Raw genomic sequence first — 27,925 nt, 5'->3', positions numbered from 1 at the left:
ATACGCCCTTTGTAGGTTCCCTATACAGTGAACGGTGAGAAGATTTGGAACGCGGCCCGACAGTGTGTTTGTACTGGGCTTCGATAATACAACATTATTCCTGCGTGAAGGCGAGCGGAAGATGGCGGACGTGTTGAGTGTGTTGCGGCAGTACAACATCCAGAAAAAGGAGATCATCGCTAAAGGCGACGAAGTTATTTTTGGGGAATTTTCTTGGCCGAAAAATGTCAAAACGAATTATGTCATCTGGGGGTGAGTGACGCTTTACACACGTTTACACACGTGATTGTTTGCTTGATGTAGCTTCACAGGTTCATGGCTAGTTTCTAACTTCTGTGTGTTTGTATTTATTTATATATAAAAGTTGCACTATACATATAATATATATACATGTAATATGTATTATAGTTATAAGCGATCTAATGAGGTAATTAATCAACTTGCGAATCTTAAGCACGTTTATCAGTTAAGAAAACATATAAAGTACGTATTCATTCGTCACGTGTAAAGGTTTAACACGTTTTCGTGATAAATCCGCTTCTTAAACTTTCGGTCAGTTGACGGAAACAAACACCTTTAGTGTTTTTTTTTTTTTTTTTACCTTCAGTGGTTTCTGTTCCCACGTTAAATCTCGCGATAACACGCGAGAACGAGATCTTCTCTCCCCCCCCCCCCCCATACAATTTATGACATAATGACTTAATGTTTTGAATTAAACAAAACATATTAAATTATACAATGTAGTGCTGGTGGTTATTAGCCTTATTTTTCTGAGATTTAATTTATGATAAATTCATTATTTTATAAAATGTCAGTGAACTGGGGCACCTTGGCATCATCTCAGGGCCCCCAGTTTGAGAACCACTGGCCCTAGACTACTTGTTCTGAGCAGGTGTTGTCAGTGAACCGGGGCCCCCTGGCACCATCTCAGGGCCCCCAGTTTGAGAACCACTGGCCCTAGACTACTTGTTCTGAGCAGGTGTTGTCAGTGAACCGGGGCCCCCTGGCACCATCTCAGGGCCCCCAGTTTGAGAACCACTGGCCCTAGACTACTTGTTCTGAGCAGGTGTTGTCAGTGAACCAGGGCCCCCTGGCACCATCTCAGGGCCCCCAGTTTGAGAACCACTGGCCCTAGACTACTTGTTCTGAGCAGGTGTTGTCAGTGAACCGGGGCCCCCTGGCACCATCTCAGGGCCCCCAGTTTGAGAACCACTGGCCCTAGACCACTTGTTCTGAGCAGGTGTTGTCAGTGAACAGGCTGTAAAACTGTTGGCTAAGTTACAGACACTCATGAAAAACTCCTGCTGATTATCTGGGAAACGTCTCTAACAGCAGTCACAATGTCACTGTTTGTGTCAAACAAGTTGTGAATTAGTTGTAACATTAAACAGGACATCATGACTTACTCTGTGCTCAAAGTGATGCTCGCAGCTCCAGTGCTTTTCTCTGTGGGTGAACGAGGATGATGATGATGAACAATTCCAGGATCTGATTTTTTTTCATTGGTTGTTGCATTAAATCTTACCCAGATACAATAGTGCTATTTTCTGATTGGCTGTTGTGTAGCCTCTTGTTTTGATTGGTTGATAAGTGTCAGGGTCGACTAAGAGCTCCAGGGGAGACGCGCCCGGTTCCATAGAGACAGCGGTGCGGACTGATACATTTTGGGTGCTGCGGCTTAGTAAATGTATGATAAATTGTACGTTTTTCTGCGTGAGAAATGCGGGAGAGTGGGAGAAAAGACAGAGATGAGGGACTGTCACTCTCAATGTGTGACACTTGAGAGCTCTGAAAATTCATGTTTTTGTAATAAATAGGAGTTTGAAGCTATATTATTAATTAAAGTGTCCTAAATCAGTCACTTTAATGTCCACTTTAAACTGCAGACTTTGCTTCTTCTCCCAGGAGATCATGACTTCCTTGTTGTTCTACAGATATAGGAGACGTTTAACATTAAATCATGCCGTACTTCTCAGCCACATTCTCAGACACGTCCTTTACGAACCGCACGTTCGAGATCTCTACAAAGTGGCTCGATGATCTTGAGGTCAGGAGAACTGCGATGGCCTCCAGGACCTTCACCTTGTTCTGCTGTAGCCACTGGAGGGTCAACCTTGTCTTGTGCTTTGGAACATCCGAGATCGTCCCGTGTGCGGCCTTCGCGCTCTAGAATGCAAACGATCCGTCTGTATTTTCTCATAACGTGCTGCATTCACACGAATGACAATGTTTAACAATTTCTTTCAGGGTATGCAAACTTTTGAGCACAACTGTACATACGCACTCGGGAGTCTGAATCTTCTAACATTTTGAAATTATAAGCACTTTCATTTTTATTATTGTTTTTTGCTGTAATGACCCAAGTTTTATTTCTTCTCAATTACAGAACAGGGAAAGAAGGTCAGCCGAAGGAGTACTACACTCTGGACTCCATCCTTTTCCTGCTCAACAACGTGCACCTTCCTCATCCGTCGTATGTGCGACGAGCTGCTGTAAGTCTTCACCGTCTTAATCCAGACTCTGAAACTGGAGATAAAATCTGTTCTGTCTCCCTCATGTACGATATATCGGTCTGTATGTCGAGATTGTGTTGGAGGAAACATGACTGAGGGAACATTGGGGTGGTCTGATGGGACCCAAGGGGTAATGGGGTTCCAGTGGAGACTGTAGGGGTCTGCGGCTACGTTGACGTGGGGATGTTGTGGGTTCAACTCCAGAGTAATGTAACCTTCCCTCTCTCTCTTGTTGTTCCTGGTGCAGACAGAGAACATTCCTGTAGTCAGGAGACCAGACAGGAAGGATCTGTTGTCTTATCTCAATGGAGAAAGCTGTAAGTGTGTGTGTGTGTGTGTGTGTGTGTGTACACTGTGGTGTTGGAACTGGTTTAAAATACAAACATGAACAGAGCATACAGAAATGGATTTATTTATTTATTTTCCCTCCAATCAGCTTCATCGACAAGTATTGACAGAAGCGCACCCATCGAGATCGGTCTCCAGCGGCCCACGCAGGGTAGGTCACGTGATCGACGCTGTTGTTTACAAGATTAATACAGAAGACGTGTTTGTGGTGTGAAACGCTAAGAGAGATCTGTGCTTTATTATTTTGTCGTATTTACTGACGTCCTGACTGCCTTGCACACTTAACTGACGTACTTCCTAACAGTTCAGTATCTGACACGTAGTGACTTACCCAAGGACGAGCTGATTGATTTACTCACTCACACATTTACTGACATTTTATTATTCGACTTTAATATATTTCTTGACATTGGCCTGACTTTTCTTTATACCTACTGAAATACTGATGTACAATATCTGACCGACTCTCCTACTGAATACTGACTGACTTCCTGTCTCACACGCTTATATACGCACTAGTTATTTTACTGACATTCTGTCTTCGTGATGTACTGATTGTTACTGACATAATAAATTACAATTTTACTGATATACTGAATGACCTGTTATACTGAATTACAATGTAACTGATGTACTGAATGACTTACTGATGTACTGAATCACTGTTTCACTGAGATATTGGACGACTTAACGAATTACAATTTGACATGTTCTGTCTGACATTGAATGACTTATTGATGTACTATTTAACTGATGTACTGATATAATGACTTCTAGACAAACTGAATTACTATTTTACTAACGTACTGAATCACTTACTGACGTACTGAAACATTGTTTCACTGAGATATTGGACGCCTTAACAAATTACAGTTTGACTCAGACTGTCTGTTGTATGGGCTGACTGAATTACTCACTGACCTACTGAATTGTCGGAACTTAGAGCCCGCCTCCAAGCTGACATATCACAAGGGTGATTATACTTATAACTATAACTGTTTTGTCATCTACTTTAGCCAAATCCTTCTGAATACACTACAATTAATATTGATGAAATAGTGAGAAAAGTCCTCAGACCTGGATGAGAATGAGCAAAAACTTCTTTATTGCAGACAGTCAATCATCCATTCCATTGAACTCAAGGCAAACAAAAATCACTAAGTCAAAAAGAACAAATGAAAAACCCAAAAGAGCATTCACCGGTAACCAAAAATAATTCCTTTGCAAAACAAAGTATCAAAAGAATAAAAGAGCTGCAGCATCAAGAGATGGCCTAGCTGTCCAAACGAGCTACTCTCCTCACGAAAAGAACTGTGTTCTCCAGTGAAATTTCACCTCTATATATACCCTGGCGCCTCTAGGCGCCTCCTCTCTCAATCTGCATACTCTCCGGCAATTTCCCATTGTCTCAAAGTTGTCTCTAAAGCCCCACCCGGTCATTTACATGCTTCTTCCAAAATCCCCTTATTTCCCCGAAACTACCTCATACGCCTCCTCAGTGACCTAATATCCTGTTTTTCTTTTTTTTTGAATTCCCCTTCTAATTCTGAGCCTGGTTCCCCAGGCTTTGTCCCTTCTTATCCCCCTCCTAGGCCTGGGTCTCCAGACTACACTCCTACTTCTCCCAGGCCTGATAGCTCTGGGTCTCACTGTTATTATTAAGTTTATTTTGTAATAAACTCCTTCTTTCCTTATTATACCTTCTGAGTCCTGTGTGTTTTATTAGTTATATATTACTTTACTCTTATTATGACATCTGAGATCTATTCTCATGTATCTTATGATACCAATCATAATACTCTTAAAGTATGACTTCTTTTGGGGCACTTCTATAATGTAAGATTTTTCACAACATCAGAATGAAGTGCTGAATTACTGCCTCACTGACCTACTGAATGAAGTGCTGAATTACTGACGTGCTGAATTACTTACCTACTGAATGAAGTGCTGAATTACTGCCTCACTGACCTACTGAATGATGTGCTGAATTACTGACCTGCTGAATTACTTACCTACTGAATGAAGTGCTGAATTACTGCCTCACTGACCTACTGAATGACGTGCTGAATTACTGACGTGCTGAATTACTGCCTCACTGACCTACTGAATGTTGTGCTGAATTACTGCCTCACTGACCTACTGAATGACGTGCTGAATTACTGACCTACTGAATGTTGCGCTGAATTACTGCCTCACTGACCTGCTAAATGACGTGCTGAATTACTGCCTCACTGACCTACTGAATGTTGTGCTGAATTACTGCCTCACTGACCTACTGAATGACATGCTGAATTACTGACCTACTGAATGTTGCGCTGAATTACTGCCTCACTGACCTGCTAAATGACGTGCTGAATTACTGCCTCACTGACCTACTGAATTACTGCCTCACTGACATACTGAATGACGTGCTGAATTACTGACCTACTGAATGTTGTGCTGAATTACTGCCTCACTGACCTACTGAATGACGTGCTGAATTACTGCCTCACTGACCTACTGAATGACGTGCTGAATTACTGACCTACTGAATGACGTGCTGAATTACTGACCTACTGAATGTTGTGCTGAATTACTGCCTCACTGACCTACTGAATGAAGTGCTGAATTACTGCCTCAATGACGTGCTGAATTACTGACGTGCTGAATTACTGCCTCACTGACCTACTGAATGTTGTGCTGAATTACTGCCTCACTGACCTACTGAATGACGTGCTGAATTACTGGCCTACTGAATGTTGTGCTGAATTACTGCCTCACTGACCTGCTAAATGACATGCTGAATTACTGCCTCACTGACCTACTGAATTACTGCCTCACTGACCTACTGAATGACGTGCTGAATTACTGACCTACTGAATGTTGTGCTGAATTATTGCCTCACTGACCTACTGAATGACGTGCTGAATTACTGACCTACTGAATGACGTGCTGAATCACTGACCTACTGAATGTTGCGCTGAATTACTGCCTCACTGACCTGCTAAATGACGTGCTGAATTACTGCCTCACTGACCTACTGAATTACTGCCTCACTGACATACTGAATGACGTGCTGAATTACTGACCTACTGAATGTTGTGCTGAATTACTGCCTCACTGACCTACTGAATGACGTGCTGAATTACTGCCTCACTGACCTACTGAATGACGTGCTGAATTACTGCCTCACTGACCTACTGAATGACGTGCTGAATTACTGACCTACTGAATGACGTGCTGAATTACTGACCTACTGAATGTTGTGCTGAATTACTGCCTCACTGACCTACTGAATGAAGTGCTGAATTACTGCCTCAATGACGTGCTGAATTACTGACGTGCTGAATTACTGCCTCACTGACCTACTGAATGTTGTGCTGAATTACTGCCTCACTGACCTACTGAATGACGTGCTGAATTACTGACCTACTGAATGACGTGCTGAATTACTGACCTACTGAATGTTGTGCTGAATTACTGCCTCACTGACCTGCTAAATGACGTGCTGAATTACTGCCTCACTGACCTACTGAATTACTGCCTCACTGACCTACTGAATGACGTGCTGAATTACTGACCTACTGAATGTTGTGCTGAATTATTGCCTCACTGACCTACTGAATGACCTACTGAATTACTGCCTCACTGACCTACTGAATGACGTGCTGAATTACTGACCTACTGAATGTTGTGCTGAATTATTGCCTCACTGACCTACTGAATGACGTGCTGAATTACTGCCTCACTGACCTACTGAATGACGTGCTGAATTACTGCCTCACTGACCTACTGAATGACGTGCTGAATTACTGCCTCACTGACCTACTGAATGACGTGCTGAATTACTGACCTACTGAATGACGTGCTGAATTACTGACCTACTGAATGTTGTGCTGAATTACTGCCTCACTGACCTACTGAATTACTGCCTCACTGACCTACTGAATGACGTGCTGAATTATTATTTTACTAACGTATCTACTAACATAATTCTGTTTCACTGAGATACTGAACGTCTTGCTATCGACTCCAGCTGACTTTGGAATCATGTAACACCACCTATTACCCACCTGATTACAGAAATCACTTATGGATTTGTTCTTACACTTCAGAGTTTCATTCTGAATCATTAATGCAAGTTGATTCCAGTCTGAAAATGAACTCCTTGTGTTTGAAACAGTCAAAAGGGCTGCAGACGAAGTGTCTTCTGAAGCGAAAAAGCCACGAGTCGAGGTAAACCAAGCAAGTTAACGCTGAAGACGTGTCTCTGTTTAGTCTGCGTGTGTCTGCTGTGTGTAAGTAAGTGTTTGTGTGTGTAAGGATGAAGAACGGGTGCGTCTGGATAAGGAGCGTCTGGCTGCTCGTCTGGAAGGCCATAAGGAGGGCATCGTGCAGACGGATCAGATCCGGTACGAGCGCTCTCATAATCAAACAGCACAGAGATTTAGAGGAAGATGGATGAAGGTTGTCATGCTGCAGAAATAAGAGCTGTCTGCTGTGAAATTGCTTTGCCTGTAAATAAACTGGAAACAAGTTCATGTAAAACTGCAGCTTTTAGCTCCGACACCGGAGACGACTTCTGTACAGACGTTAAACATCTCCTTACAGAAAACCCGAGCTGTTGCTATAGAAACGTTAACGTATTACAACGAGCGCATTGATGTAGCTTCAGAGCAGCTCCTGACCAATCAGAATGCAGGGTTTTAACAGCTCCGCGGTGTAAGGTGTGTAATATCCTAATGTAGCTTTTGCGCTTCTGTGACGTATCCCGTACGCTCATCTTTCTCTCAGCTCGCTCTCCGAGGCCATGTCCGTGGAGAAGATCGCCGCCATCAAGGCCAAGATCATGGCCAAAAAGCGTTCGACCATCAAAACAGACCTGGACGACGACATCACGCTGAAACAGAGGAGCTTCGTGGACGCCGAGGTGGACGTGACCCGGGACATCGTGAGCAGAGAGAGAGTGTGGAGGACCCGGACCACCATCCTACAGAGCACCGGCAAGGTGAGCATCACTTACACGGTCAGATACAAAATTATTGGCACCCTTTATAAAAGTTCAACTATTCAACTGTCACAATAGTTTGAACTCTCTCAAATATCTAGTACAGTGTATATTTTATTGATTGATTTTATAAGTATTGGCACCTCTGTAATAAACATTTTCCAAGGCTCCTCCCATTTACGGTGGCTATAGATGGCACTTCTGGGGAAATGTGTCAACTTTTTCTTGTGACTAAATGAGATGTAGCAGTTTGGTTTACTGTCCTGTGGAAAAACCTGCGTCAGCTGCAGTACCTGCCTCGTTCCCCAGGTGGCAGCACCACAGCGATTTAAACCCGTTAATGGAACCAAATCTCTTTTCATGATGTGAATGTTTTTCTTTTTTTTTTCCTCCTTGTTTTCTTTGACCACTTGATGAAACCCGAACTCTGGGATGATTTGGGGTTAAAATTGTCTACAAAGCTTTCTATCGGCACAACAGAAAAGCCGTCATGCTATCAGCAGGAGATTGCAGTAATGCCACAGTTACCATGGGTGGGGGTTCAAGGGAGCAAAAGTGGCTGTGATCACTGGGAAGGAGGAACAGCGTTATTCTGTCCTGTCTTACGATTGATAATATTTAGTTATATCAGATTATAAGACACATCCTACCCCAAACAATCTCTGTGGCTGTTTTAGTTTTTAATCCCTTAATCTAGTGAATGCGGTTTGTTGTTGCTGAGTCGAACGTTTCCTGCTGAGTCTCACACTGTGCTGGTGGTGTTCCTCTGCGAGTTTCACAAACAAATCAGAACTGACTGGTTGAAAAGGTCAGCCACTTTCACACTGCTGCCTCCCAGACTGTTCTTATTTAGAAACCAAATAATTCATTATTTTTTGTTCAGCACAGCTGGTAGAGCGCGAGTTCTGTCCAAACCTCGCTAAATGTTCAAACTTACCCCGATACAAACAAACCCCTTCCCCATAAAACCCCTCCTCCCCCCCCATGTCCTCCCAAAACACCCCACCCAGACGTTACAAAACCTTCCTCCCCCTGCCCCACAAACTATGTGCCCCTGCCCCACAAACTATGTGCCCCTGCCCCACAAACTATGTGCCCCTGCCCCACAAACTATGTGCCCCTGCCCCACAAACTGTGCCCCTGCCCCCACATGCTCTCTGTGCCCCTCCCCCCACACTCATCCTGCTAATATCAGCTAATATTTTAAATTCACAACAAAAAACTTTGGAATCTAGAATGAAAATGTATAAAGTGCAGAAGTTTGATTCGAGGTTAACGTTTTTTTTTGAAGATCCTCTTCAGTTTTATTTACTGAACAATTTATTTATTTATTTATTTATTTTTTTCCTCACAGAACTTTTCCAAAAGCATCTTCGCCATCTTGCAGTCGGTGAAGGCGAGAGAGGAAGGTCGTGCTCCGGAGCAGAGACCGGCGCAGAACCCAACACAGACGGTAAGACAATGCTTGGGACATCACCGCTTTAGTGACCAGTTATCCACACTTTGACCCACTCCGTATTTCGTTTTTAACCACACACACACACACACACACACACACACACACTAGGATCCACTTGTCAGTTTGTATACATTATTGTTTCTAGCTGTATTGAGCTTTAATTCGAGCTCCGTTTTCCATATACAAAGTCGTAGTTTTTGTGAATTAAATACAACAGCAGTCTAAATTGATGTAAAGTACAATCCTACTTTAAATAAAAACCACTAAACGTTCACAGGGTCTCTTACTTATCGCAGGTGAAACTCCGCCCCCTTCATCCGGGGAAGAAAAAAAAGAATTAGTTTTGCAAGCGTTTATTCCAGTAATTTCTGTACAGAGAAACGAGGTTCTGATCGTTTATAACAGGAAGTGTGACGTGTTGTGAAACCCAGACGTAGTTAAAGCACCACTTTCTTTTTCTTTTTCTCTTTTTTTTTTTTTTTTACTTTGTTTTAAACTGTGGCAGTATAAAAGCTATCAATTTCCCAGCATGTCTCTGCCATTTGTCAAGGAAATGAAGCTTGAAATGAACTCCAGCATGCTGAGGGGGAACTCGATTATGTCACCCACTGAAGGCCAAAGCGTTTAGGCTCCCTAGCTGCGCGACACGGCACAGCGCTCACACCACCACAACAGCGTCTGCTGTTTGTTTGGATGAAACACAGACGGCGTGTGTTTTAAACACACAGATGGCTCTTATCTCGATTAGTCCTGTGCTGATGATGTTCTGTATAACACCACGTGATGTCCTACATGGACTCTTCCTAATAGACTGCCTGGATTTTTCATTACTATGTGGCTCTGAGATAAGGACAGCTGTCCTGTTTTAGATGAATTCTTTTTGTCTTATAATTCCTGAACAAAGCTGATTTCGACACGTGATCTCGTACCAGCTGTTACGTTTTTAAGCACGTTTTATAAGGATTAAGGGACTGTAGCCTTCTACGTCCTTATTTAAACTAAAAGCCGTCCTCCTGCTGCAGCTTTGTCACTCTCAAAAGAAATCAATCACTTGACTCGTTTCAACGATTCGTTGAACTGTATGAATGCTTTAGAATCAAACGAATCCTGATTCAGTGAACATGATCCTTTGAGTCTGACAGTCATGATTAATCTGTCATGAGCATCCTGGTTCAGTGACCAATGTTTATGACCTTATGGATCAAATGACTCACCTTTTCATGATTCATAACCGCATGTTTGTTTCGAGCAACAAGTGAATCTGAATCACTGAATACAATTCATGGCAGTAAAGAATTTTTTCTGAACAGAGTGAATCATGATTTGTGGCTCAGGAACATTGAACGAATCACGATTCAGTGATGATTATTCATACTAACATGAACGCTTTGAGCGTCAAACAGTTGTTGAATCTATGGTTGGATTGAGCATAAAGCAAGTTGTGATTCACGAGTCGTGTGCATTGTCTGTATCGTGATTCCTGATCTAAAATGCTCTGCTTCTAAAATAATCATTTAAAAAAAAAAAAAAGGAATAAGTATGTGAATCATTCGGATAATGACCTTATTCCTGATTAAGGATGAATCAAATGGGGGGAAAGAAAAAAAAAACGATTAAAATTCAGGCTAATGAATCACACTGGAAAATGACTCTTCAGAGGTAGGTGCTTTGCGTGACACTCAGTGTCCCAGTTTAAATGGCATGATGACACTCACTCATCTTTTACCGCTTATCCGAACTACCTCGGGTCACGGGGAGCCGGTGTCTATCTCAGGCGTCATTGGGCATCAAGGCAGGATACACCCTGGACGGAGTGCCACTCATTCACTCATGCAATCACACACTACGGGCAATTTTCCAGAGATGCCACTCAACCTACCATGCATGTCTTTGGACCGGGGGAGGAAACCGGAGTACCCGGAGGAAACCCCCGAGGCACGGGGAGAGCATGCAAACTCCACACACACAAAGTGGAGGCGGGAATCGAACCCCCAACCCTGGAGGTGTGAGGCGAACGTGCTAACCACTAAGCCACCGTGCCCCAATATATAATATTATTTATTTATTTATTTATTCTTATATACTTAGAATCTCTTTGATTGCCTATGACTACTGACTGACAAAATGAACACACTCTAAGTTAACACACTTACATCTCGGTAATCATTACGGACAATGTCAGTAAAGATTACGGCGACTTTTACCTTCTGTAAAAAGGTCCGGAAAAATTACCTCCGGTAATACTAATCCCGTCCGAATAGACCCGCTGTAAATATGTACGGTAAAATTCCGTCATTTCCTGTTTAAAAGTAGTTTTTGCCGCGTTTTGCAAGCATGGAGGTGCCATGTTGTCTGTTTTCGCACGTGATAACAGGAAGCAACGTCATACGCACATGACGACAAGGAGGTTACTGTGGTGCGTAAAGCGAGTTACCCCTCCCACTTCTGCTAGTTTTACTGAGATGTCTTGTCCTGTGCAAATTGGCCAATTAATATTACAGACGTCCTGAGGTAAAATTGCATTACTCCACGTCCCCACGTTAAACTAATCCCGTCCGAATAGGGCTATTGTCCGTAGTGATTACCGAGATGACACATTCGGACGGGACTAAAATCACAAAGAAGCTCTGGTAATAATTACTTTACCCCCACGTCCCCACGTAAAACTAATCCCGTCCGAATAGGGCTTAAGCCATACTGAAGTGAAGAAGCGTTCACACAAACCCTCTTAGTGTTTACACCCAATTTTTTCATAGTTACCCTTTGTAACTATACTTTAGTTAAAGGTGGGGTCTCCGATGTTTGTTTAACATATCTATCCTTCTCCACTCTGCCTTTCCACGTCCCCACTTTATCGCTCGGTTACTTACGTACACACAGGACTGTTGAACCACAGACACCTCAAAATGAGGAAGAAGTGATTTAATATCTGACTTTGTTCTGCACTGTTGCTGATTCATTGTTTTCTTTTCTTTTTTTCTCTCCCCGTTTAAAGGATCCGACGATCCGAAACAAGCAGCCGGTACCGGCGGCGTACAACAGATACGATCAGGAGAGATTCAAAGGGAAAGAAGGTGAGTTCTGTGTCCCTTTATGTCACCTCGTCTTCCTTGTCAGGTTTTTTACATCACCATCAATTCATCTACTGTTTAGTTTGTAAATGTATTTATTTAAAAAATATATAATATCCACAATATATTTTAAAACCAAAAGAAAAAGGGTTTAAGGGGCATCATGTGTCACAGTACTGATGTCAACCGGCTTTAAACGATGCAACGTTTTCCTTTTATTTCCCTTCTTCCTTTCCTTCATAAATCACTTTGAACGTGAATTCTGGAGAAAAACCTCGGAGTCGTAAACGAAACCCTGCCGAGACCGGAGTCTCCTTCCGTCTGACGTCTTCTCACCGAATTCTCTTCTGTGTATAAACATAACGTGAAGTTAGTCGTTTATCAGATTCTCGTTATTTTCCTTTCTCTCAGAAACGGAGGGATTCAAAATCGACACTATGGGCACGTACCACGGGATGACGCTCAAATCCGTGACGGTAAGGACCTGATCTTTTGATCTTATCCGATGCCTATGATGATGATGGTTCCGACTCTCCTGCTCTTACCCACATGTTCTCAATAATGATTAAAGAAGAGCTGAAATCTGTCTGCAGCTAAACGCTAATTAAAGAGCGTTTTTCGGGTTGTTTTTGTTTTGGTTAGATTTTTTTTTTTTTAGAATTTTTTTCTAGTGTTCTAGTCTAAGTGTTATTGATGTATTTGGGGTTTATTTAGACTATATGGGATATATTTGTTTTTGTTTTTTGTTTTACTTTTCTATATTTGGTCGGTCTGTCTGACTCGTCTGTAAACACGCCGTAAACGTTTTTAACACGACGGTCATCTGCACCGCTTCAAATATTCATGACGATCTTGTCCACGTCAGAACGGCGAACGCGTGTCGCCGCCTTTGCGTCGGGGTTTTCAGACAAAAATGAACGAAACAAAATGAAATGTAGAAATCCAATCAGACTTCAGGAGGAGCAGAACAGCTGCCGGGCGAATAGAAAGAGGCGACTGGCTCGGGGGTCGTTTCTAAAGCTGAGCGCACGGAGCATCGCGACACAACGAAGCGGATTAAAGGCTTAACGCGTTTTAGCTCGATTAAAAAAAAAAAAATAATAATCTGTGTTCCATTTAGGCGGATGTGAAAGAAATCTGTACTGTTACAATAGCAGAAAAAAAACCCTGAGTTACTGAGATGTGTCTTTTAATATCGGCTTTAATATGTGGCCACAGTTTTGAGATCCTTTCTTTTCGTTCTTTTCAGCTAAACATAACATCACCTCCGTCAGCGTCCGTCCCTTTTACTAGTGTGACACTTTTTTACTGTAAGCAGCTTTCTGTCCCCTGAAAAACAGAGCGAAATGGGGGCGGGGCCTGTAAACCGGTTTAAAAACCCGCCATTTTTACACTAATTAAATCGGGAACCACTTGAGATTCTTCAGAAGGTCCTGATGGAGGATGAGATTTAGTTTTAATGTGATCATTTCTTTTAGTATATATTTAGTGATTGAAACTAAAGGAGTCTTCTGGATGGTCACATAAGAGCACTTACAACCAGTGTTTAATTGTACTTGTGATACAACACAGCATTTCCTACCAAAAAAACTGTCCATTGGTAAACCAAAAGTGCTGAAGCTCCGTCACTTCTTGTGAGAACGAAGCACCGCTTTGTTGGTACACGTTAGCGTTCTCTATCCTTTGGGCATTTTGCAGGCTCTGTCCTTGTTTTGCTGAAGGTGCTGCCAGTACTTGAGCAACTCGCTGGGGCGGAACTCATGTGAGGTGATCAACTGACTGTACTTACAACTGGAATAAGAAACCTTCCAGTGGTTGAAGAGGAACTCGTTGGGCGGCAGCATGGGCTCGATGTTCAGTTTAGAGAGACAGAGTCCAACATAGACGTCCTCCAGGTGCAGCCTGCGTATACTCAGGGAAGTGGTGTAGATCCTTTTGGCCATGTCACCGGAGAAGACGTACCCGGTTCCCGAGCAGAACGTGGGGTAGCTCCCGCTGGGGTACAGCTCTGGAGACATGTACCACTTGCTGTCCTTGTTTCGGTTGGGCTTGTAGCCTCGCATGATATACCCGGTGAAGTACATTTCCCTGGGAATGTTGGCTTTAAGGAGTTTCTCTATGAGGTACTCAGTGTTGACGAACATGTCGCTGTCCGCTTTCATGACATATTTGGTGTTGGGGCAGTACCTGGACACCCAGTGCATCCCCATCAGTGTCTTGATAGTGAGGTTGTAGTACGAGTCAACGTAGTCCTGCTGGATCATGTCGCGATGTTGTTGACTCTCTGCCATGAGGGATCGCTGCTGTAGCTGGTGCTGGCCGGGAACTCCTGTGGTGTTTTTAACGCCCATCAGAAAGATGCGTACTATTCCTTCAACCATGCTTTCGTTGCCCCATGTCTGCCTGATGGCGTTCCTGGCTTCGGAATTGTGCTGCTCGACCGGGATCAGCAGCACTAGGAAAGTTTTATTGTTCCTGCACTTGTCCGGCTCGTTAATGATGTACTTGTAGGGTTCTACTTTCAGAATGCTTTCTGCATTTTCTTCCTTGGCTAAACTCCGGTTAGATCCCAGCTGAGCGGAGACCAGGGTGCCGTTAGCCAGGAACCTGGTCGGTGGAGGAAAGGTCTCGGCTTCCTTGATGACGGTCGGCTCGGCGGTGACGTGGCTTTTCAGTCTCGTCAGCCAGACTTGTCGAACGAAGAGGATAAGAACGACGCATAACAGGAAAGCCAGCAAAGCCGCGATCCGTGCATAGCAATGCCGACGCCTGCACTGCATGGTTCCCCTGAAAAGTTCCTGCGGACAGAAGAGAGCTCGATTTACACAGAGAAAAACGAGTCGGACACACAACTTAAAACTGCACCCAGCCCTTCAACCTTCCAGCGTGATATTTACACTTCCCCTCCTTTTCAGAAAAGAGACAGAGGGATTTTTGCTTTTGTCATTTCTGGGGGTGTTTGTTTGTTTGTTTTTATATACAATTTGACTTGTTTTGTGTCGTTTCTAGTATGTTTTTCGATCTGTTTCGTGTTTCTTAGTTTTTATTTCTTTATTGTGATGTTATGAGTTTACTTTCTAGCTAGCAGATGAAGCTTGTGCCTCCGCAGAGAGGACGCTCTGCCTCTGAGGGACGTGTAGGCGAGCCGCCGAGGCACAAGCTGCCTCTTTAATTGTCTGGGACCGAGGCACCACCCACACTGTAGGCTTCTGCGCGACTGAATGGGACCGATTGATTTCCAGCTCTTCTGAAAGGTCGAATGTGACACGTCGTCACTCACCCAAATGTCTCCGGCTTCGTTTATTAACACGCTTCGACGTTTCTGCTGTGGTCACCATAAACACACGAGCATTATTCACCGCGAGAGTCGAGGGCTCCGAGGACACCGGTTTTGTGTGGTGGTTTATCACCTTTCCCTTACTTACTGCATGAAGAATGGTCACGGAGACCTGCTTGTCAGAATGAGCCCTTCAGTGGAAACGCAGCTAAGGAAGTCGTGTCGCTGTCTTTTTTTAGAGGCAGCTTTTATTGTAAACCTTTCTGACACTATTGGTTCTTGACTAGTTTCAGTTTCTGTGCAGTTCACAGCTGCATGGCTGCTGACTTCAGACAAAGAGCTGCTTGTGATGGAGAAGAAGCCAAGGCGTAAAGGTGAAAGGTGATTAAGGAGGTTTTTTTTGAGCTCACACCATGATTTCTTAGCTGAGGGCTGAGAAACAAACGGTGTGTGTAGAAATGACTGGAGCACAGAGCGCAAACACTGAGCCACAGAGTCAGAGCACCATTAGATCACTGTTCCTCAGTGTGCTTGTAAGAGGGTGTGTGAGGTGTGTGTGTGTTTGTACGTGTGTGAGAGAACGTGGCGTGTGTGTGTGTGTCCTACACTTAACTGTTCAGTGTTCATGCCTAACAGCTTACACCACAAAACACACAGCAGCATGTTCCTGACTTGTAAAGGACCGCTCTCTCTCTCTCTCTGTCTCTTGCTCTCTCTCTGTCTCTCTCTGTCTCCCTCTCTCTCTCGCTCTCTCTCTCTCTCTGTGTCTCTCTGTCCCTCTCTCGCTCTGTCCCTCTCTCTCTCTCTCTCTCTCTGTCCCTCTCTCTCTCTCGCTCTATCCCTCTCGCTCTCTCTGTCCCCCCCCCTCTCTCTCTCTCTCTGTCCCTCCCTCTCTCGCTCTCTCTCTCTGTGTCTCTCTGTCCCTCTCTCGCTCTGTCCCTCTCTCGCTCTGTCCCTCTCTCGCTCTGTCCCTCCCTCTCTCTCTCTCTCTCGCTCCCTCTCTCTCTCGCTCTATCCCTCTCGCTCTCTCTGTCCCCCCCCCCCTCTCTCTCTCTCTGTCCCTCCCTCTCTCTCTCTCTCTCTCTGTGTCTCTCTGTCCCTCTCTCGCTCTGTCCCTCTCTCGCTCTGTCCCTCTCTCTCTCTCTGTCCCTCCCTCTCTCTCTCTCTGTCCCTCCCTCTCTCTCTCTCTCTGTCCCTCTCTCTCTCTCTCTCTCTCTCTCTCTCTCTCTCTCTCTCTCTCTCTCTCTCTCTCTCTCTCTCTCTCTCTCTCTCTCTCTCTCTCTGTCCCTCCCTCTCTCTCTCTCTCTCTGTCCCTCCCTCTCTCTCTCTCTCTCTCTCTCTCTCTCTCTCTCTCTGTCCCTCTCTCTCTCTCTCTCTCTCTCTCTGTCCCTCTCTCTCTGTGTCCCCCCTCTGTCCCCCTCTCTCTCTCTGTCCCCCCCTCTGTCCCTCTCTCTCTCTGTCTCTCTCTCTCTCTCTCTGTCTCTCTCTCTCTGTCTCTCTCTCTCTCTCTGTCCCTCTCTCTCTCTCTCTCTCTCTCTCTCTCTATCTCTCTGTCCCTCTCTCTCTCTGTCCCTCTCTCTCTCTGTCCCTCTCTCTCTGTCCCCCCCCTCTGTCCCCCTCTCTCTCTGTCCCTCTCTCGCGCTCTGTCTCTGTCCCTGTCTCTCTCTCTCTGTCTCGCCCCCCCCCCCCCCCCTCTCTCTCAGCTCATAAAAAAACTCCAGAACATCTCTCAGCCTTCATCTGCTAACTCCCACCAGATTTCGGAGCTTGATATTGATTTTAGTTTTCTGTCAGAGTTGATGATTCTCCTGTAGGGTGTTAACACCATTCTCCTGTTAACACCATCAACACCATTCTCCTGTTAACACCATTTCATGTAGAAACCCTATGTGTGAGAGTTTGGGTTAGCAAATGTTTTACATTTAATTTTCTTTAGTTCCAGCGATGCACTTTAAAGTAAAACTACAAATTTAAACACGGTCACGAAACCGAATTGAAACGCAGGAACGTTTTACGTTCTCGGCTGACACCTGATGACGACTGACGATGATGACGATGATGATGGTTTTGATCGCAGCCTGGCGTTCTTACCTTTTTTCAGCAGGAAATCCAGAGCCGTGAGAAAACGCTACCCTCGCCATGGGTGTGTCTTGTTTTCACCGGCACGTGCTGGCAGCGCGACTCAGTCCACATTGTTTACCGCTAAAACACCAAGCTATGTTCTGAGCTGAAAAAGAGCTTTAAGGCTCCTCCTTGTGCAGATTAGTCATTCCTGAAGATGGAACGGAGACGGCCGGGGCTTGGTGTGCAGATCTACTGCTCCGTGTGTGTTGCTAGGCAGAACGCTGGCACTTTCTCCCTGGCTCACGCATTTGCGTGCTGTCGCTTTCTCTCGGGTCTCTCTCTCTTCTCTCGGCAGCTGGATCTGATGCTCTATTTTTACCCGCTGCTGCTTTGTGAGTTGTTTTTCTGCACTTCCTTCTTGCTTCACTGTCCTCTCGTTACTGCTGTGTGCTGGGGGAAGGGACGCGTGTGTGCGTGTTCACTTCCCTCACGTGACCCTTTTATCATCCCACCCACCACATTAACAGCCACTGAAACACCCTCCCTCTCTCGTGCTCTCTCTCATGCTCTCTGCCAGCTGTGTCTGTAGATTAGCCAGCATGTTTTCCAGGATCTTGCTGTAAAACAATATTAGCGAGTCTACGGAAAGTGCAGAGGATTGTGGTTTTGAAGGAATGGGGAACAAACATACACATCCGATTTACAGAAAGAAACTCTTTTTCTCTCTCACACACACACACACACACACACACACACACACACACGATGTTAAAGTAATTCTCTGAAATTCAGCTTTGAACGCCATGTCCTACAAAAGCAGGAAACGTGCTCGCAAGCTGTGGTGTATATCCAGATATCTTTCAACTCTAAGCCTGTGGTGTAAGAACGATGTCGTGTCCGTATTAGCCAACGGTTCGTACTTCAGACTCGAGTGCGTCACTGACTGACGTCTCGAGCTGAAGCTTCTCTAGTTATGAGAGTTATGGAACTTTAGGCAGGTCAGATCCGCCCACTTGGTGTCGTTTGCGCTAGAACTTGATGCATTCATTTGACTGCAACTGTGACTTCATCTAATGGAGGCTCCGGTGGGACAGGATTCACGCTGCTGCGTGCTTAGAGGTGAATAAGCAGAATAAAGCGGTTATGACCGGGTTCCTAGATTGGGGTTTGATTTTTAAACCAATCATCTGAATTAAATTTAAGAGCTCTAATTAAATAAATTGACCTAACGGAGCCAGTTCCCGATCTATTGCCACCAGGATTTATGGGAGGGGTAACTGTCTGAACACGGAAGCAGCAATCGGAGGTCGTGTTTCTAGCGCAGACAAAGAAGGTTCATATGGGAGGGCGGTTAATGGACTTTTACTGTGTTGGAGGTCATTTTGATGACTCACCGAGCAGCTGTTAGATGTTAATGTATTTTATAATGCATTTTTGTCATCTGTGACATCGGTCTGTTGCTTAGCTGCCGCGGCGTTTCCCTGTTCATACACCTACACCAATAAAACGGCTCATGCGTACGAACAAAAAGCAACGGTGCTCAGGTCAAGCTGCTGCTCCCTCGAACAAATCCCTCGCATCTAAAACGATACTAAATGGAACGTTGTGAACCGCGAAGATGACGATTCGTACGCGAATCTCCGTCTGATTTGATTCGTGCGCGGTCCGGCGGGGCGTTGTTAGTTTCGTCGGTTTTCACTCTGAGCCACAGACAATTCTAAACCGGGTTGTTTATTGGTTCTGTGCTTCAAAATCACTGCGACTTCTCCCATCTTCCCCTAGTAAATTTCCAGCTGAATGTAAATTGTTGTGTTATGAATATTAATATTACCGAGAGAGTCATTTCTCTGGATTAAAAGCCAGTGTAATCGTTTTGACCTTCGAGTCATTCCTGTGATGGTAACTCTTGTTGTATGAAGCAGTGAAATATTAACACCTTTCAAATATCATTCCAGGAAGGAGCGTCTGCACGGAAGGCCCAGACTCCTGCCATGCAGCCTGTTCCCAGACCAGGTGGGGACGACCGCAAATCCATATCCATTGCATATGACGGTTGAATAACTTGTTCACACACCCATAATGCATTGTGTTGCATTCTCTAGTCTAATTTCATGCCCCAGCAGGCAGTTTTTCTCAACTTTTATTACCCCTTTCTCTTTCATAACTGAAATGACTACCAGGTGTATCCATACCCATTTCCCTCGTCTTGATTTTCACTTCTTTATTAAGACCTACAGATTGCGGCTAAGAGAATTCTCAGAGTACGAGCAGCTCCATGACGCCAGTAAAACCCTTTTCCACCAAAAAGAACCGGGTGCTGGTTCAGAGCTAGAACTGGTGCTGGTTCAAATTTGGTTCCACTGGCGAACCTCCTAAGAACCGGTTTGTCTTTCCATCGGTTAGAGAGCATCACAGATCAGAGTCTGACGTCACTGTATACGTGTCACGTTACACAGCAACGTTAGCGCAGCAGCGACAAACACAAACACATCAACAATGGCGGATGTTGCTTTACTGTTAATGCTCATGGCTTTGTGAACCTACATTAACACCCAAACGTGGTGAATCCAACGTGTACGTGCAGCTCCATGTAATCTGTATAAACGGAGGTTGTAATGGAGAAAGTACATAATGTTATTTTATCATTAACACAGAAAAAAAGTTAGCCTTAGCATGTAGCTACTTACTATCATGTGTGCTGATAATGTATCATATCGCAGTAAAGTAAAAGTGTATTAAACATTAGTATACTTAAGGTACATTATCAATGCACTAACAGTAGCCCCGCCCACAGCCCCGCCCTGTTAGAACGCAAGCGGTTCTTAAGTCTAGACCAGCAACATTTTGGTGCTACATAAGAACCACTTTTCCTGGTTCAGAGCCGGTGCTTTGGCTGTTGAAAAAGAAAGAACTGGTTCTAAATTAGGCTCCGAACCAGCACTCAAACTGCCTCGGGGGAAAAGGGGCATAACAGGAGGGCAGCATGGGGTTGATCCTGAACCCCGGGGCAGCTACAAGGGCGAAATGGAAGCAAAACCTGCTGCATGGACTGATGACAGTTTGTGTTGACACCATCACACAGTCTGTTGGAAAAGTGCAGAATGTCTTTTACAAAGTAATGACCCTTAAAGGCCACTGAGATCTAATCGCAGATCTGCGATGTTTAGCGGTTAATACACAGGACACTTTGTGTCCCAGCCACGAGGAGGAATCGAGCAGGAAAGAGAAACCCTGCAGTCACCAAGACTTCACAGCACGGCAAATCTGATTTATTTCTCAAATCTTATTTTCACACCGCGCTTCCTCCGCATTGCAGATTCCTTTGTTTGAACTGAAGTCACATTACTTCACGTTTTGCCATCTTACGCTAGGGTAAAAACGTGTTCCCTGGCAAATTAAAGTGCCTTAGAGCAGATGCAGTGAAGGGGAAAGAAAACGGGAGCTGAAAGTAGTTTGTTTGTGCCGGCTTTATTTAGGACAGTTCTGCTAGCTGCTAATTAAGGTGTGGCCATGTTTAACCAGTGTGTAGATTTTGGCATCGCTGCTGTTTAATGTTTACACTCGAAATATATTGTAGATTGTCTTGTTTGCACTTTGAAGGTCCTGTCTTGGTCTTAAGTGAAAGAAAGCTTTCAGCGCAGGTCAAATTTGCATGGCTGACGGTAAAATAAATATCAGGATTTTTTTGCCTCTTGGTGCTTTTCTCTTTGCAAATTTGATTCATTTGACTGTGCTGAACAATGCACCAGTCTTAATCATAGCTGGCAACATTCCCTTAAACTCCACCGGACGTTCTGGGAAGCACGTGGTGAGGATGCTCGTTGTCAGGGAATCTGTGGAACCTCGTTTCTCAACAAAAAAGCCAGGAGTCAAGGACCAAAATACGTTCTCCAACAAAAGGCAACATCCTTCAGAGAAAAGAAGAAGAAGAATCACGGGAATCTTTCTCGTTTTTATTGGCTTCAAGCGAGAATAAGAGACCGCGGACGATTACAGGAAGAAGAGGAACGATAACCTGAAGGAAGGGGGGAAAAAAAATCAATAGAATGTGCGGAGGAACGTCACCGGTTCTAGCTGCAGGACAGCAGAGGAGTGTGTAAACGTACAGGCTGTTATTGTTATTGAAGTAATGCTCAGTAGATCCTTCAGATGGATAAACCAATGTATGCAGATGGACAGTGAAGGATGTATGAGCACTGAAGTGCCTTAGAGCATCCATGCACACTGCTATCTGTCCCTCTAAATGTCCATTTATATACAGACGCATCCGTCCGTCAAGACAACCCTAACACACAGTAGTCTGTCCATGCATGATCCTTATATCTGTCCCCTTAGACATCTATACATGTCTAGCCATTCACCCATATTCTAGCTATTCATTCACTCATTTATAGTTTCTGTCCATCCACCAATATTCTGTCCATCCACCAATTCTCTGTCCATCCAGCCACACGTCCACCCCACTTCCACCAGTACCAGTTTAGGGCACCTATTCACCCATCTTCAATCCTTTATCCCAATATCCATTCTCTATCCATCCATCCATTCATCTGTCCCACATTCTTTATCCATCCACCAATTCTCTGAACGTCCTTCCCATCTGTCTACCATTTGTCCTTCCACCAGTGTCCTTTATTCATTCCCCTGCCTTTATCCCTCTACCCCGTCGTCTATCAATCCACCAAATATGACCATCCCTTGTTCTCTGTATCTACCCCTGTCCTCTATCCATCCACCAGTCTCTAAACCCTGCCTATTCACCCACCTTCTATTTACACACACACACACACACACAGGATTAAGGAATCCTACAATAACGTAATTAACGTTAGCGCGACTAATTCGGACCTTTTTCTTTTTTCTCTTTGCAGTCTCTCAAGCCAGACCTCCGCCAAACCAAAAGAAAGGTACCGCTGCTGTTTCTTACTCTTTCTAAGATTTAGATAAGCGTCGTGGAGTTAATGTTTCTCTCTCGAGTTCAAAGCTGTTTAAAGTGTAATCTTGTGTAAACATTTCTATGCTGAACTCCGTGTCAATATTTACGCTACAGCGATTCAGAACAGAGCGTATCGACCGAAAGCCGTTTGCTAACGGTGATGGATCGGATCCTGGCGTCTCTGCATCACTTAACATCTGACGCCACACGCCCTGCTGTTTTTATCGCCCCAGTTTTATTTATTTATCCACTCGACTGTAGAATGTGCACTGAATCGCTGAGCATCGAGTGTATCGAGCCAGCGGCTTCGTGAATCATTTATAACGTGTCGACGTGCGTTGTGGCGTGAAACCTTTAAAGCCCCTACAGAAATCCTGATCATTTAAAGGTTCACTTGGACGCTTTCAAGGCAAGAAAATCAGGAAGGTCTGTTTTTGTTTTATTCGTTTCAAGGCTCGAGAACGCCGATCATCATCATCCCGGCTGCTACGACTTCCTTAATCACCATGCTCAATGCCAAGGACCTCCTGCAGGACCTGAAGTAAGTGTGATGAACCTTGTTTTCACTCCAGCGGAGCTCTTTTGTTCCGACAGACTAGTTGCGCGAAATTCTGGACGCTTCTTGATGAAAGTAAGAGTGACACGAAGGAAGCGGTTCAGGTGTGAAAAGCCGATTTCGTTTCCGCCTGCTTGTAGGTTTGTGACGTCTGACGATAAGAAGAAGCAGGGCATCCAGCGGGACAACGAGGTGCTGCTGCAGAGGCGAAAAGAACAGCTTCAGCCCGGAGGATCCAGCCTCAGCGTCACCGTTCCCTACAGAGTGATCGACCAGCCGCTCAAACTGGCACCTCAGGACTGGTAACACACACACACACACTCTTTTGAGCCACAGTTACAGGTTCTAGAGAACCTCTCAGGAACCTCTGTAGTTTCACCACAAGTAAAGCCGTTCTCTTTATTTCCTTTAGTTCTTTTACAGTTTAAAAAAAGAATCCTGTCCATCACAGCGAGCGCAGACGTGAAAGAAAGAAAGGGAAAGAAGAAGAAATGAGGCGTTCATTTTATATTAAATAATTCCACTTGAAATGAGGTTTTTATGCCTGTTCTCTGAAAGTTAATGAAGTCAGTGCACTACTTCTCCCCCCCCCCCCCCATTTCATAATTAATTCCAGTTGAAATGAGGTATTTATGGCTATTTTTAATTTTTGAAACAATAGCAGGGGAAATTAGACTGCAGCAGGTCATACATCGTTTAAACCCTTAATTATTTTAAGGCTTGCAGTAGGAGCGAGAGGTTCGACGCCTCCGTAATAAACTTGGATGTGGAACGGATGCACTGCTTAAAGGTGAGGTCTCTGTTGTTTGAAAGCCAATGTTGACATATAAAATCACCAAAACAAACACGCCCCTAACCCAAATGGGTCCCACCCCTGTATCGATAGCTCCGCCCACACATACATACGTAACCCAGGCAACTACTGGAAATAAATGTGTCTTTATCATAGCTGAAGTGAAGAACAATACGATTGCAGATAAACAAACAAGCAAAAATGACACACAAGTATAATCATGTAAAGGACAAAGACATATATTAGTTCTGTGTAACAAAACAAAACCAACGTTACTCACCTATCGAGAAGGAAAAAAGCGCCTCGGCGTCTTAAGTAAAGTTGGTCACATATTCACAGATTGGAGTTTCCCGAGTCAATAACTCCTGAGCTAAACACTGTTACTACACAAAACGCGGTTGTAGCTCCGTCTCTACATTACTACGATAGAAAAGAGGTGTTATTTGTGTAGTAACAGTGTTTAGCTCAGGAGTTATTGACTCAGGAAACTCCAATCTGTGAATATGTGACCAACTTCCTGCTCCTTCAGTTCTCTCCAGCGCTGGAAAGCTGATCCTATATTAACACGTCCTACTTCTTACCTTATCGTAAGTCTTTCTTCTCTTTCTTTCTTTGTTTTTATCCTCCATGTCAATGTTAAAACCGCTTTCTGCTAATGTCACACATGCGCACTGAACACTCTTTCCGCCCATATTGACAAGACACGCCCCTTTCTGCTCATTGGCTACACGTTTGTTTTGTTTGTCGTTCCGACTCATTTTCTGAAGCGTTTCTCACACGTCGGAGACCCCACCTTTAATCACGTCCTCTCGTCTCTCTCTGGATGCTTTCACTGTAAAAGTCGTTCAGAAAATTCAAAGCAGTTCATTCTTTAAACAAATGTTCTCAGAATCTACAACGTCCAGTTCCGTGTTGTAAGACCTTTCATTTTTCCCAGGGAAGTTGATTTAATTCATGAAGTTTTCTTCACACATACTCACCTCTACTATCTGAACTATCAGCTTTTTGATGATCAATAAACGTATAAGATTAGACATGTAGTAAAATGTTCGGCTCCTGAGGGGGTGGGGCTTAAAGTTATCTCTAGCTTTTTTTTGGTTGGCTTGTTCTCCATGATTGTTTCTAATTTATTAAATTACCTCAGCATTGAGGAGGAGGAGATGATGATGATGATGATGAAGGTATTACAGTTGGAATTCATAATTTCTCACTTTGACCAGAACAATTTTAGTTTTAAATACGCAGTAATAATTCACCTAAAAGACAACAAGAACAACAAAAGAAGTGATTGTTGACGTTACGTTTTGTTCTCGCTCCTGCAGGGATCGCGTGGTGGCCGTGTTCGTCCAGGGTCCTGCCTGGCAGTTTAAGGGCTGGCCGTGGCTTCTGCCAGACGGATCTCCTGTGGACATTTTTGCAAAAAGTACGTTTGTCTGTTTTTATTATCTCATTCAGTCCAGAAAGCTTTATTAGGGGTTCAAGCGCGAAGCGCTGGAAACCTATTGTTTTTGTTAGGATTTTTATTATTATTATTATTATTATTATTATTATTATTATTATTCCGCCCTAGAAACGATCGTGCAGCCCAAACCGTAAGTCCTAGAGAGCTCAAACTTGGTCAGATGGTAGTACTGGTACTGCCCCTCAATGCGTTTGTTCCCATAACTCCTAAACCGTATGTCCAAATCTCAAGTGCTTTATATCCTTTGATAGGTCTCCACATACTGAACAACTTTGCCTCTTGGACCAATGCTGTCAATCAAATTGTTCATTAATTATTCTTGATCAGGTGAAAAACCTACTTTTGCGAACTAGTCCTAGGTTTTTCGCCTGATCGAGACCAATCCAGTAATATTCTCTGGAGTCTTAATGTCAATAATTATCGAAAAAAAGTGGAACTTTATCCTTTAGCTTGCCATTAAAGGATTATTTATGAAATGGGTGTGGCAAAAAATAATTCAAAGCCTATAACTCATAAATGAAAAGTCTAATTTATACGACACTCATTGAGCACATGTGACATATGACCTTTAACAATCCTGCCAAGTTTTATCTTGATCGGACGATAGGTGGCGCTGTAATTGGCAAAAATCTGCACACCATGTATTTTCAATGGACTGCGTTGGCTGTAAATGGGCTTTTCCATTACTGATGTAACTGCATATAGGTTACAAATAATGGAATGAGTAATGTGTGTTAATTGAGTAATGTGACATAAGTGAGCAGTGTGATGCCAGTGAGCAGTGTGATGCCAGTGAGTTATACGATGAAAGTGTGCACTGTGATGAAACTGAGCAGGGTTATATAAGTAACCTGTGTAATCAAAGTGAGCAGTGTGATGCAAGTGACCTGTATAATATAAGTGAATAATGTGATGTGCACTATAATTGTTGAAAAGATATATAAACCATATATTTCCAATGGATTGCATTAGCTATAAATGGTCTTTTTCATAATTGATCTAGATGCGTAAAGTCTAGAAAACATCAAATCTGTTTCCACATGTCTTTAAAAGCCTGAAAGGCCCTAAAGTCTTGAAAGGCCCTAAATTCTTGAAATGCTTTAAAGTTTTGAAAATCCTTTAAGGCCTTAAACTCCCTAAAGGCTTTAAACGCTTGAACCCCAGGAAATGCTGCTTGCAGCTTTAATTTTGTTTGTTTTTGGATCAAATGAGAAAGCTAGCGTAGCTACATATACACTTTCCAACGCTAACGGGAGAACGTCGTTCGGTTAAATCCGAGCCGGTCGCTTCGCTCAGGCGCTTTAGAGCTATGTATCTGATTTGCACAGAATTGAATTAAAACACTTACAAACTGAACACAGCTCGCAGGTGAAGGAGTGACAGATGATCGATTCCAGCGTCTCAGAGTAAAAGGTTCCAGTCGCAAGTTTTGAAAAAGAAATAAACCTTTATGCAGTGAACACGTGGGGATGAAGTGTTCTGGCTGGACGCTAGCTCTCTTTCCGTAAACACGGTGAGATGTTATTTTCAGAGCAGCAGCTGTGTTGAGACTCGTCCACGTCGACCTTGTTGTTGATCCTGTTCTCGGTCCTGACTCGGTGTCGCGTTCTTGTGTCTCTCAGTCCGAGCGTTCCATCTGAAGTATGATGAAGCGCGCATGGACCCCAACGTGCAGAAATGGGACGTGACCGTGCTGGAGCTGAGCCACCACAAACGCCACCTGGACCGACCGGTCTTCCTGCGCTTCTGGGAGACGCTGGACAGGTACGACACAACACGACTCTACTGAGGCTGTGTATTGTGTGTGTGTGTGTGTGTGTGTGTGTGTGGCACAGAGGAGTGTTTGTTGTCTTAAGGACTAAATATACTGTTGGGGAGAGGGAGGAGTAGTGTGTGTGTGTTACAGTAAGATTTGTGCATGTGCCTGCATCTTTCTTTTCATGTGTTTCTCTCTCTCTCTCTCTCTCTCTCTCTCTCTCTCTCACACACACACACACACTTTGTACTTTAATTGTGTATTGTAAACATGTAGACCAGTACACACTGGTTACACTGTCCACTACACACGTTTCCCTTCTTACTCAAGTGTGTGTGTGTGTGTTACAGGTACATGGTGAAGCACAAGTCACATCTGCGCTTCTGAATCTGCTTTATCATCATCTACATGCTCAACATGTGTGGATTCATCTTGATGCAGCCAGCAGCACTTTGTCAGGCATTCAACAGCAGATGTGTGTGTGTGGGTGTGTGGGTGTGAGAGAGAGCGTGAGAGAGTGAAAGAAGAAAAAAGATCTCAGCGAGAAATTGAGATCATTTAGAACTTATCTTCTGTTTCCATTATTTTTCATTTCTTTTGGGGTTTTCTTCTTTTTTTTTTTTGTAGTATTCTGATGTAAAATGGTTAAAAGTGGAAAATGTCCCTTACTGAGGTTAATAAAACAACTGCCATTTGTAAAAGC

General features: G+C 44.0%; 2 protein-coding genes across 3 annotated transcripts; one reads left to right on the top strand and one right to left on the bottom strand.

Moving 5' to 3' along the window:
- Positions 1-77: 77 nt before the first annotated feature.
- On the top strand, positions 78-27,925 carry cdc73 (cell division cycle 73, Paf1/RNA polymerase II complex component, homolog (S. cerevisiae)). Its single transcript, XM_060873766.1, has 17 exons — positions 78-252; positions 2,387-2,492; positions 2,761-2,830; positions 2,950-3,012; positions 7,024-7,076; positions 7,164-7,252; positions 7,635-7,848; positions 9,203-9,301; positions 12,303-12,381; positions 12,790-12,854; positions 19,675-19,732; positions 22,591-22,626; positions 23,109-23,196; positions 23,352-23,513; positions 25,327-25,427; positions 27,089-27,230; positions 27,573-27,925. The coding sequence occupies exons 1-17, from the start codon at positions 122-124 to the stop codon at positions 27,607-27,609; spliced, it is 1,593 nt and encodes a 530-aa protein (XP_060729749.1). The 5' UTR covers positions 78-121; the 3' UTR covers positions 27,610-27,925.
- On the bottom strand, positions 13,551-27,085 carry LOC132848221 (beta-1,3-galactosyltransferase 2). 2 transcript variants are annotated; one of them, XM_060873768.1, is made up of 2 exons: positions 26,815-27,085; positions 13,551-15,176 (listed from the first exon to the last, which is right to left on the bottom strand). In XM_060873768.1, the coding sequence occupies exon 2, from the start codon at positions 15,156-15,158 to the stop codon at positions 14,055-14,057; it is 1,104 nt and encodes a 367-aa protein (XP_060729751.1). In that variant the 5' UTR covers positions 15,159-15,176; positions 26,815-27,085; the 3' UTR covers positions 13,551-14,054. The 2 variants fall into 2 exon arrangements, with proteins under 2 accessions (XP_060729751.1, XP_060729750.1); XM_060873767.1 differs by lacking the exon at positions 26,815-27,085 and adding an exon at positions 17,747-18,193.

This window comes from Tachysurus vachellii, chromosome 7, assembly GCF_030014155.1.
Source record: "Tachysurus vachellii isolate PV-2020 chromosome 7, HZAU_Pvac_v1, whole genome shotgun sequence".
In the NCBI taxonomy this organism is placed as follows: Eukaryota; Metazoa; Chordata; class Actinopteri; order Siluriformes; family Bagridae; genus Tachysurus; species Tachysurus vachellii.
This window is presented reverse-complemented; position numbering and strand designations above follow the sequence as displayed.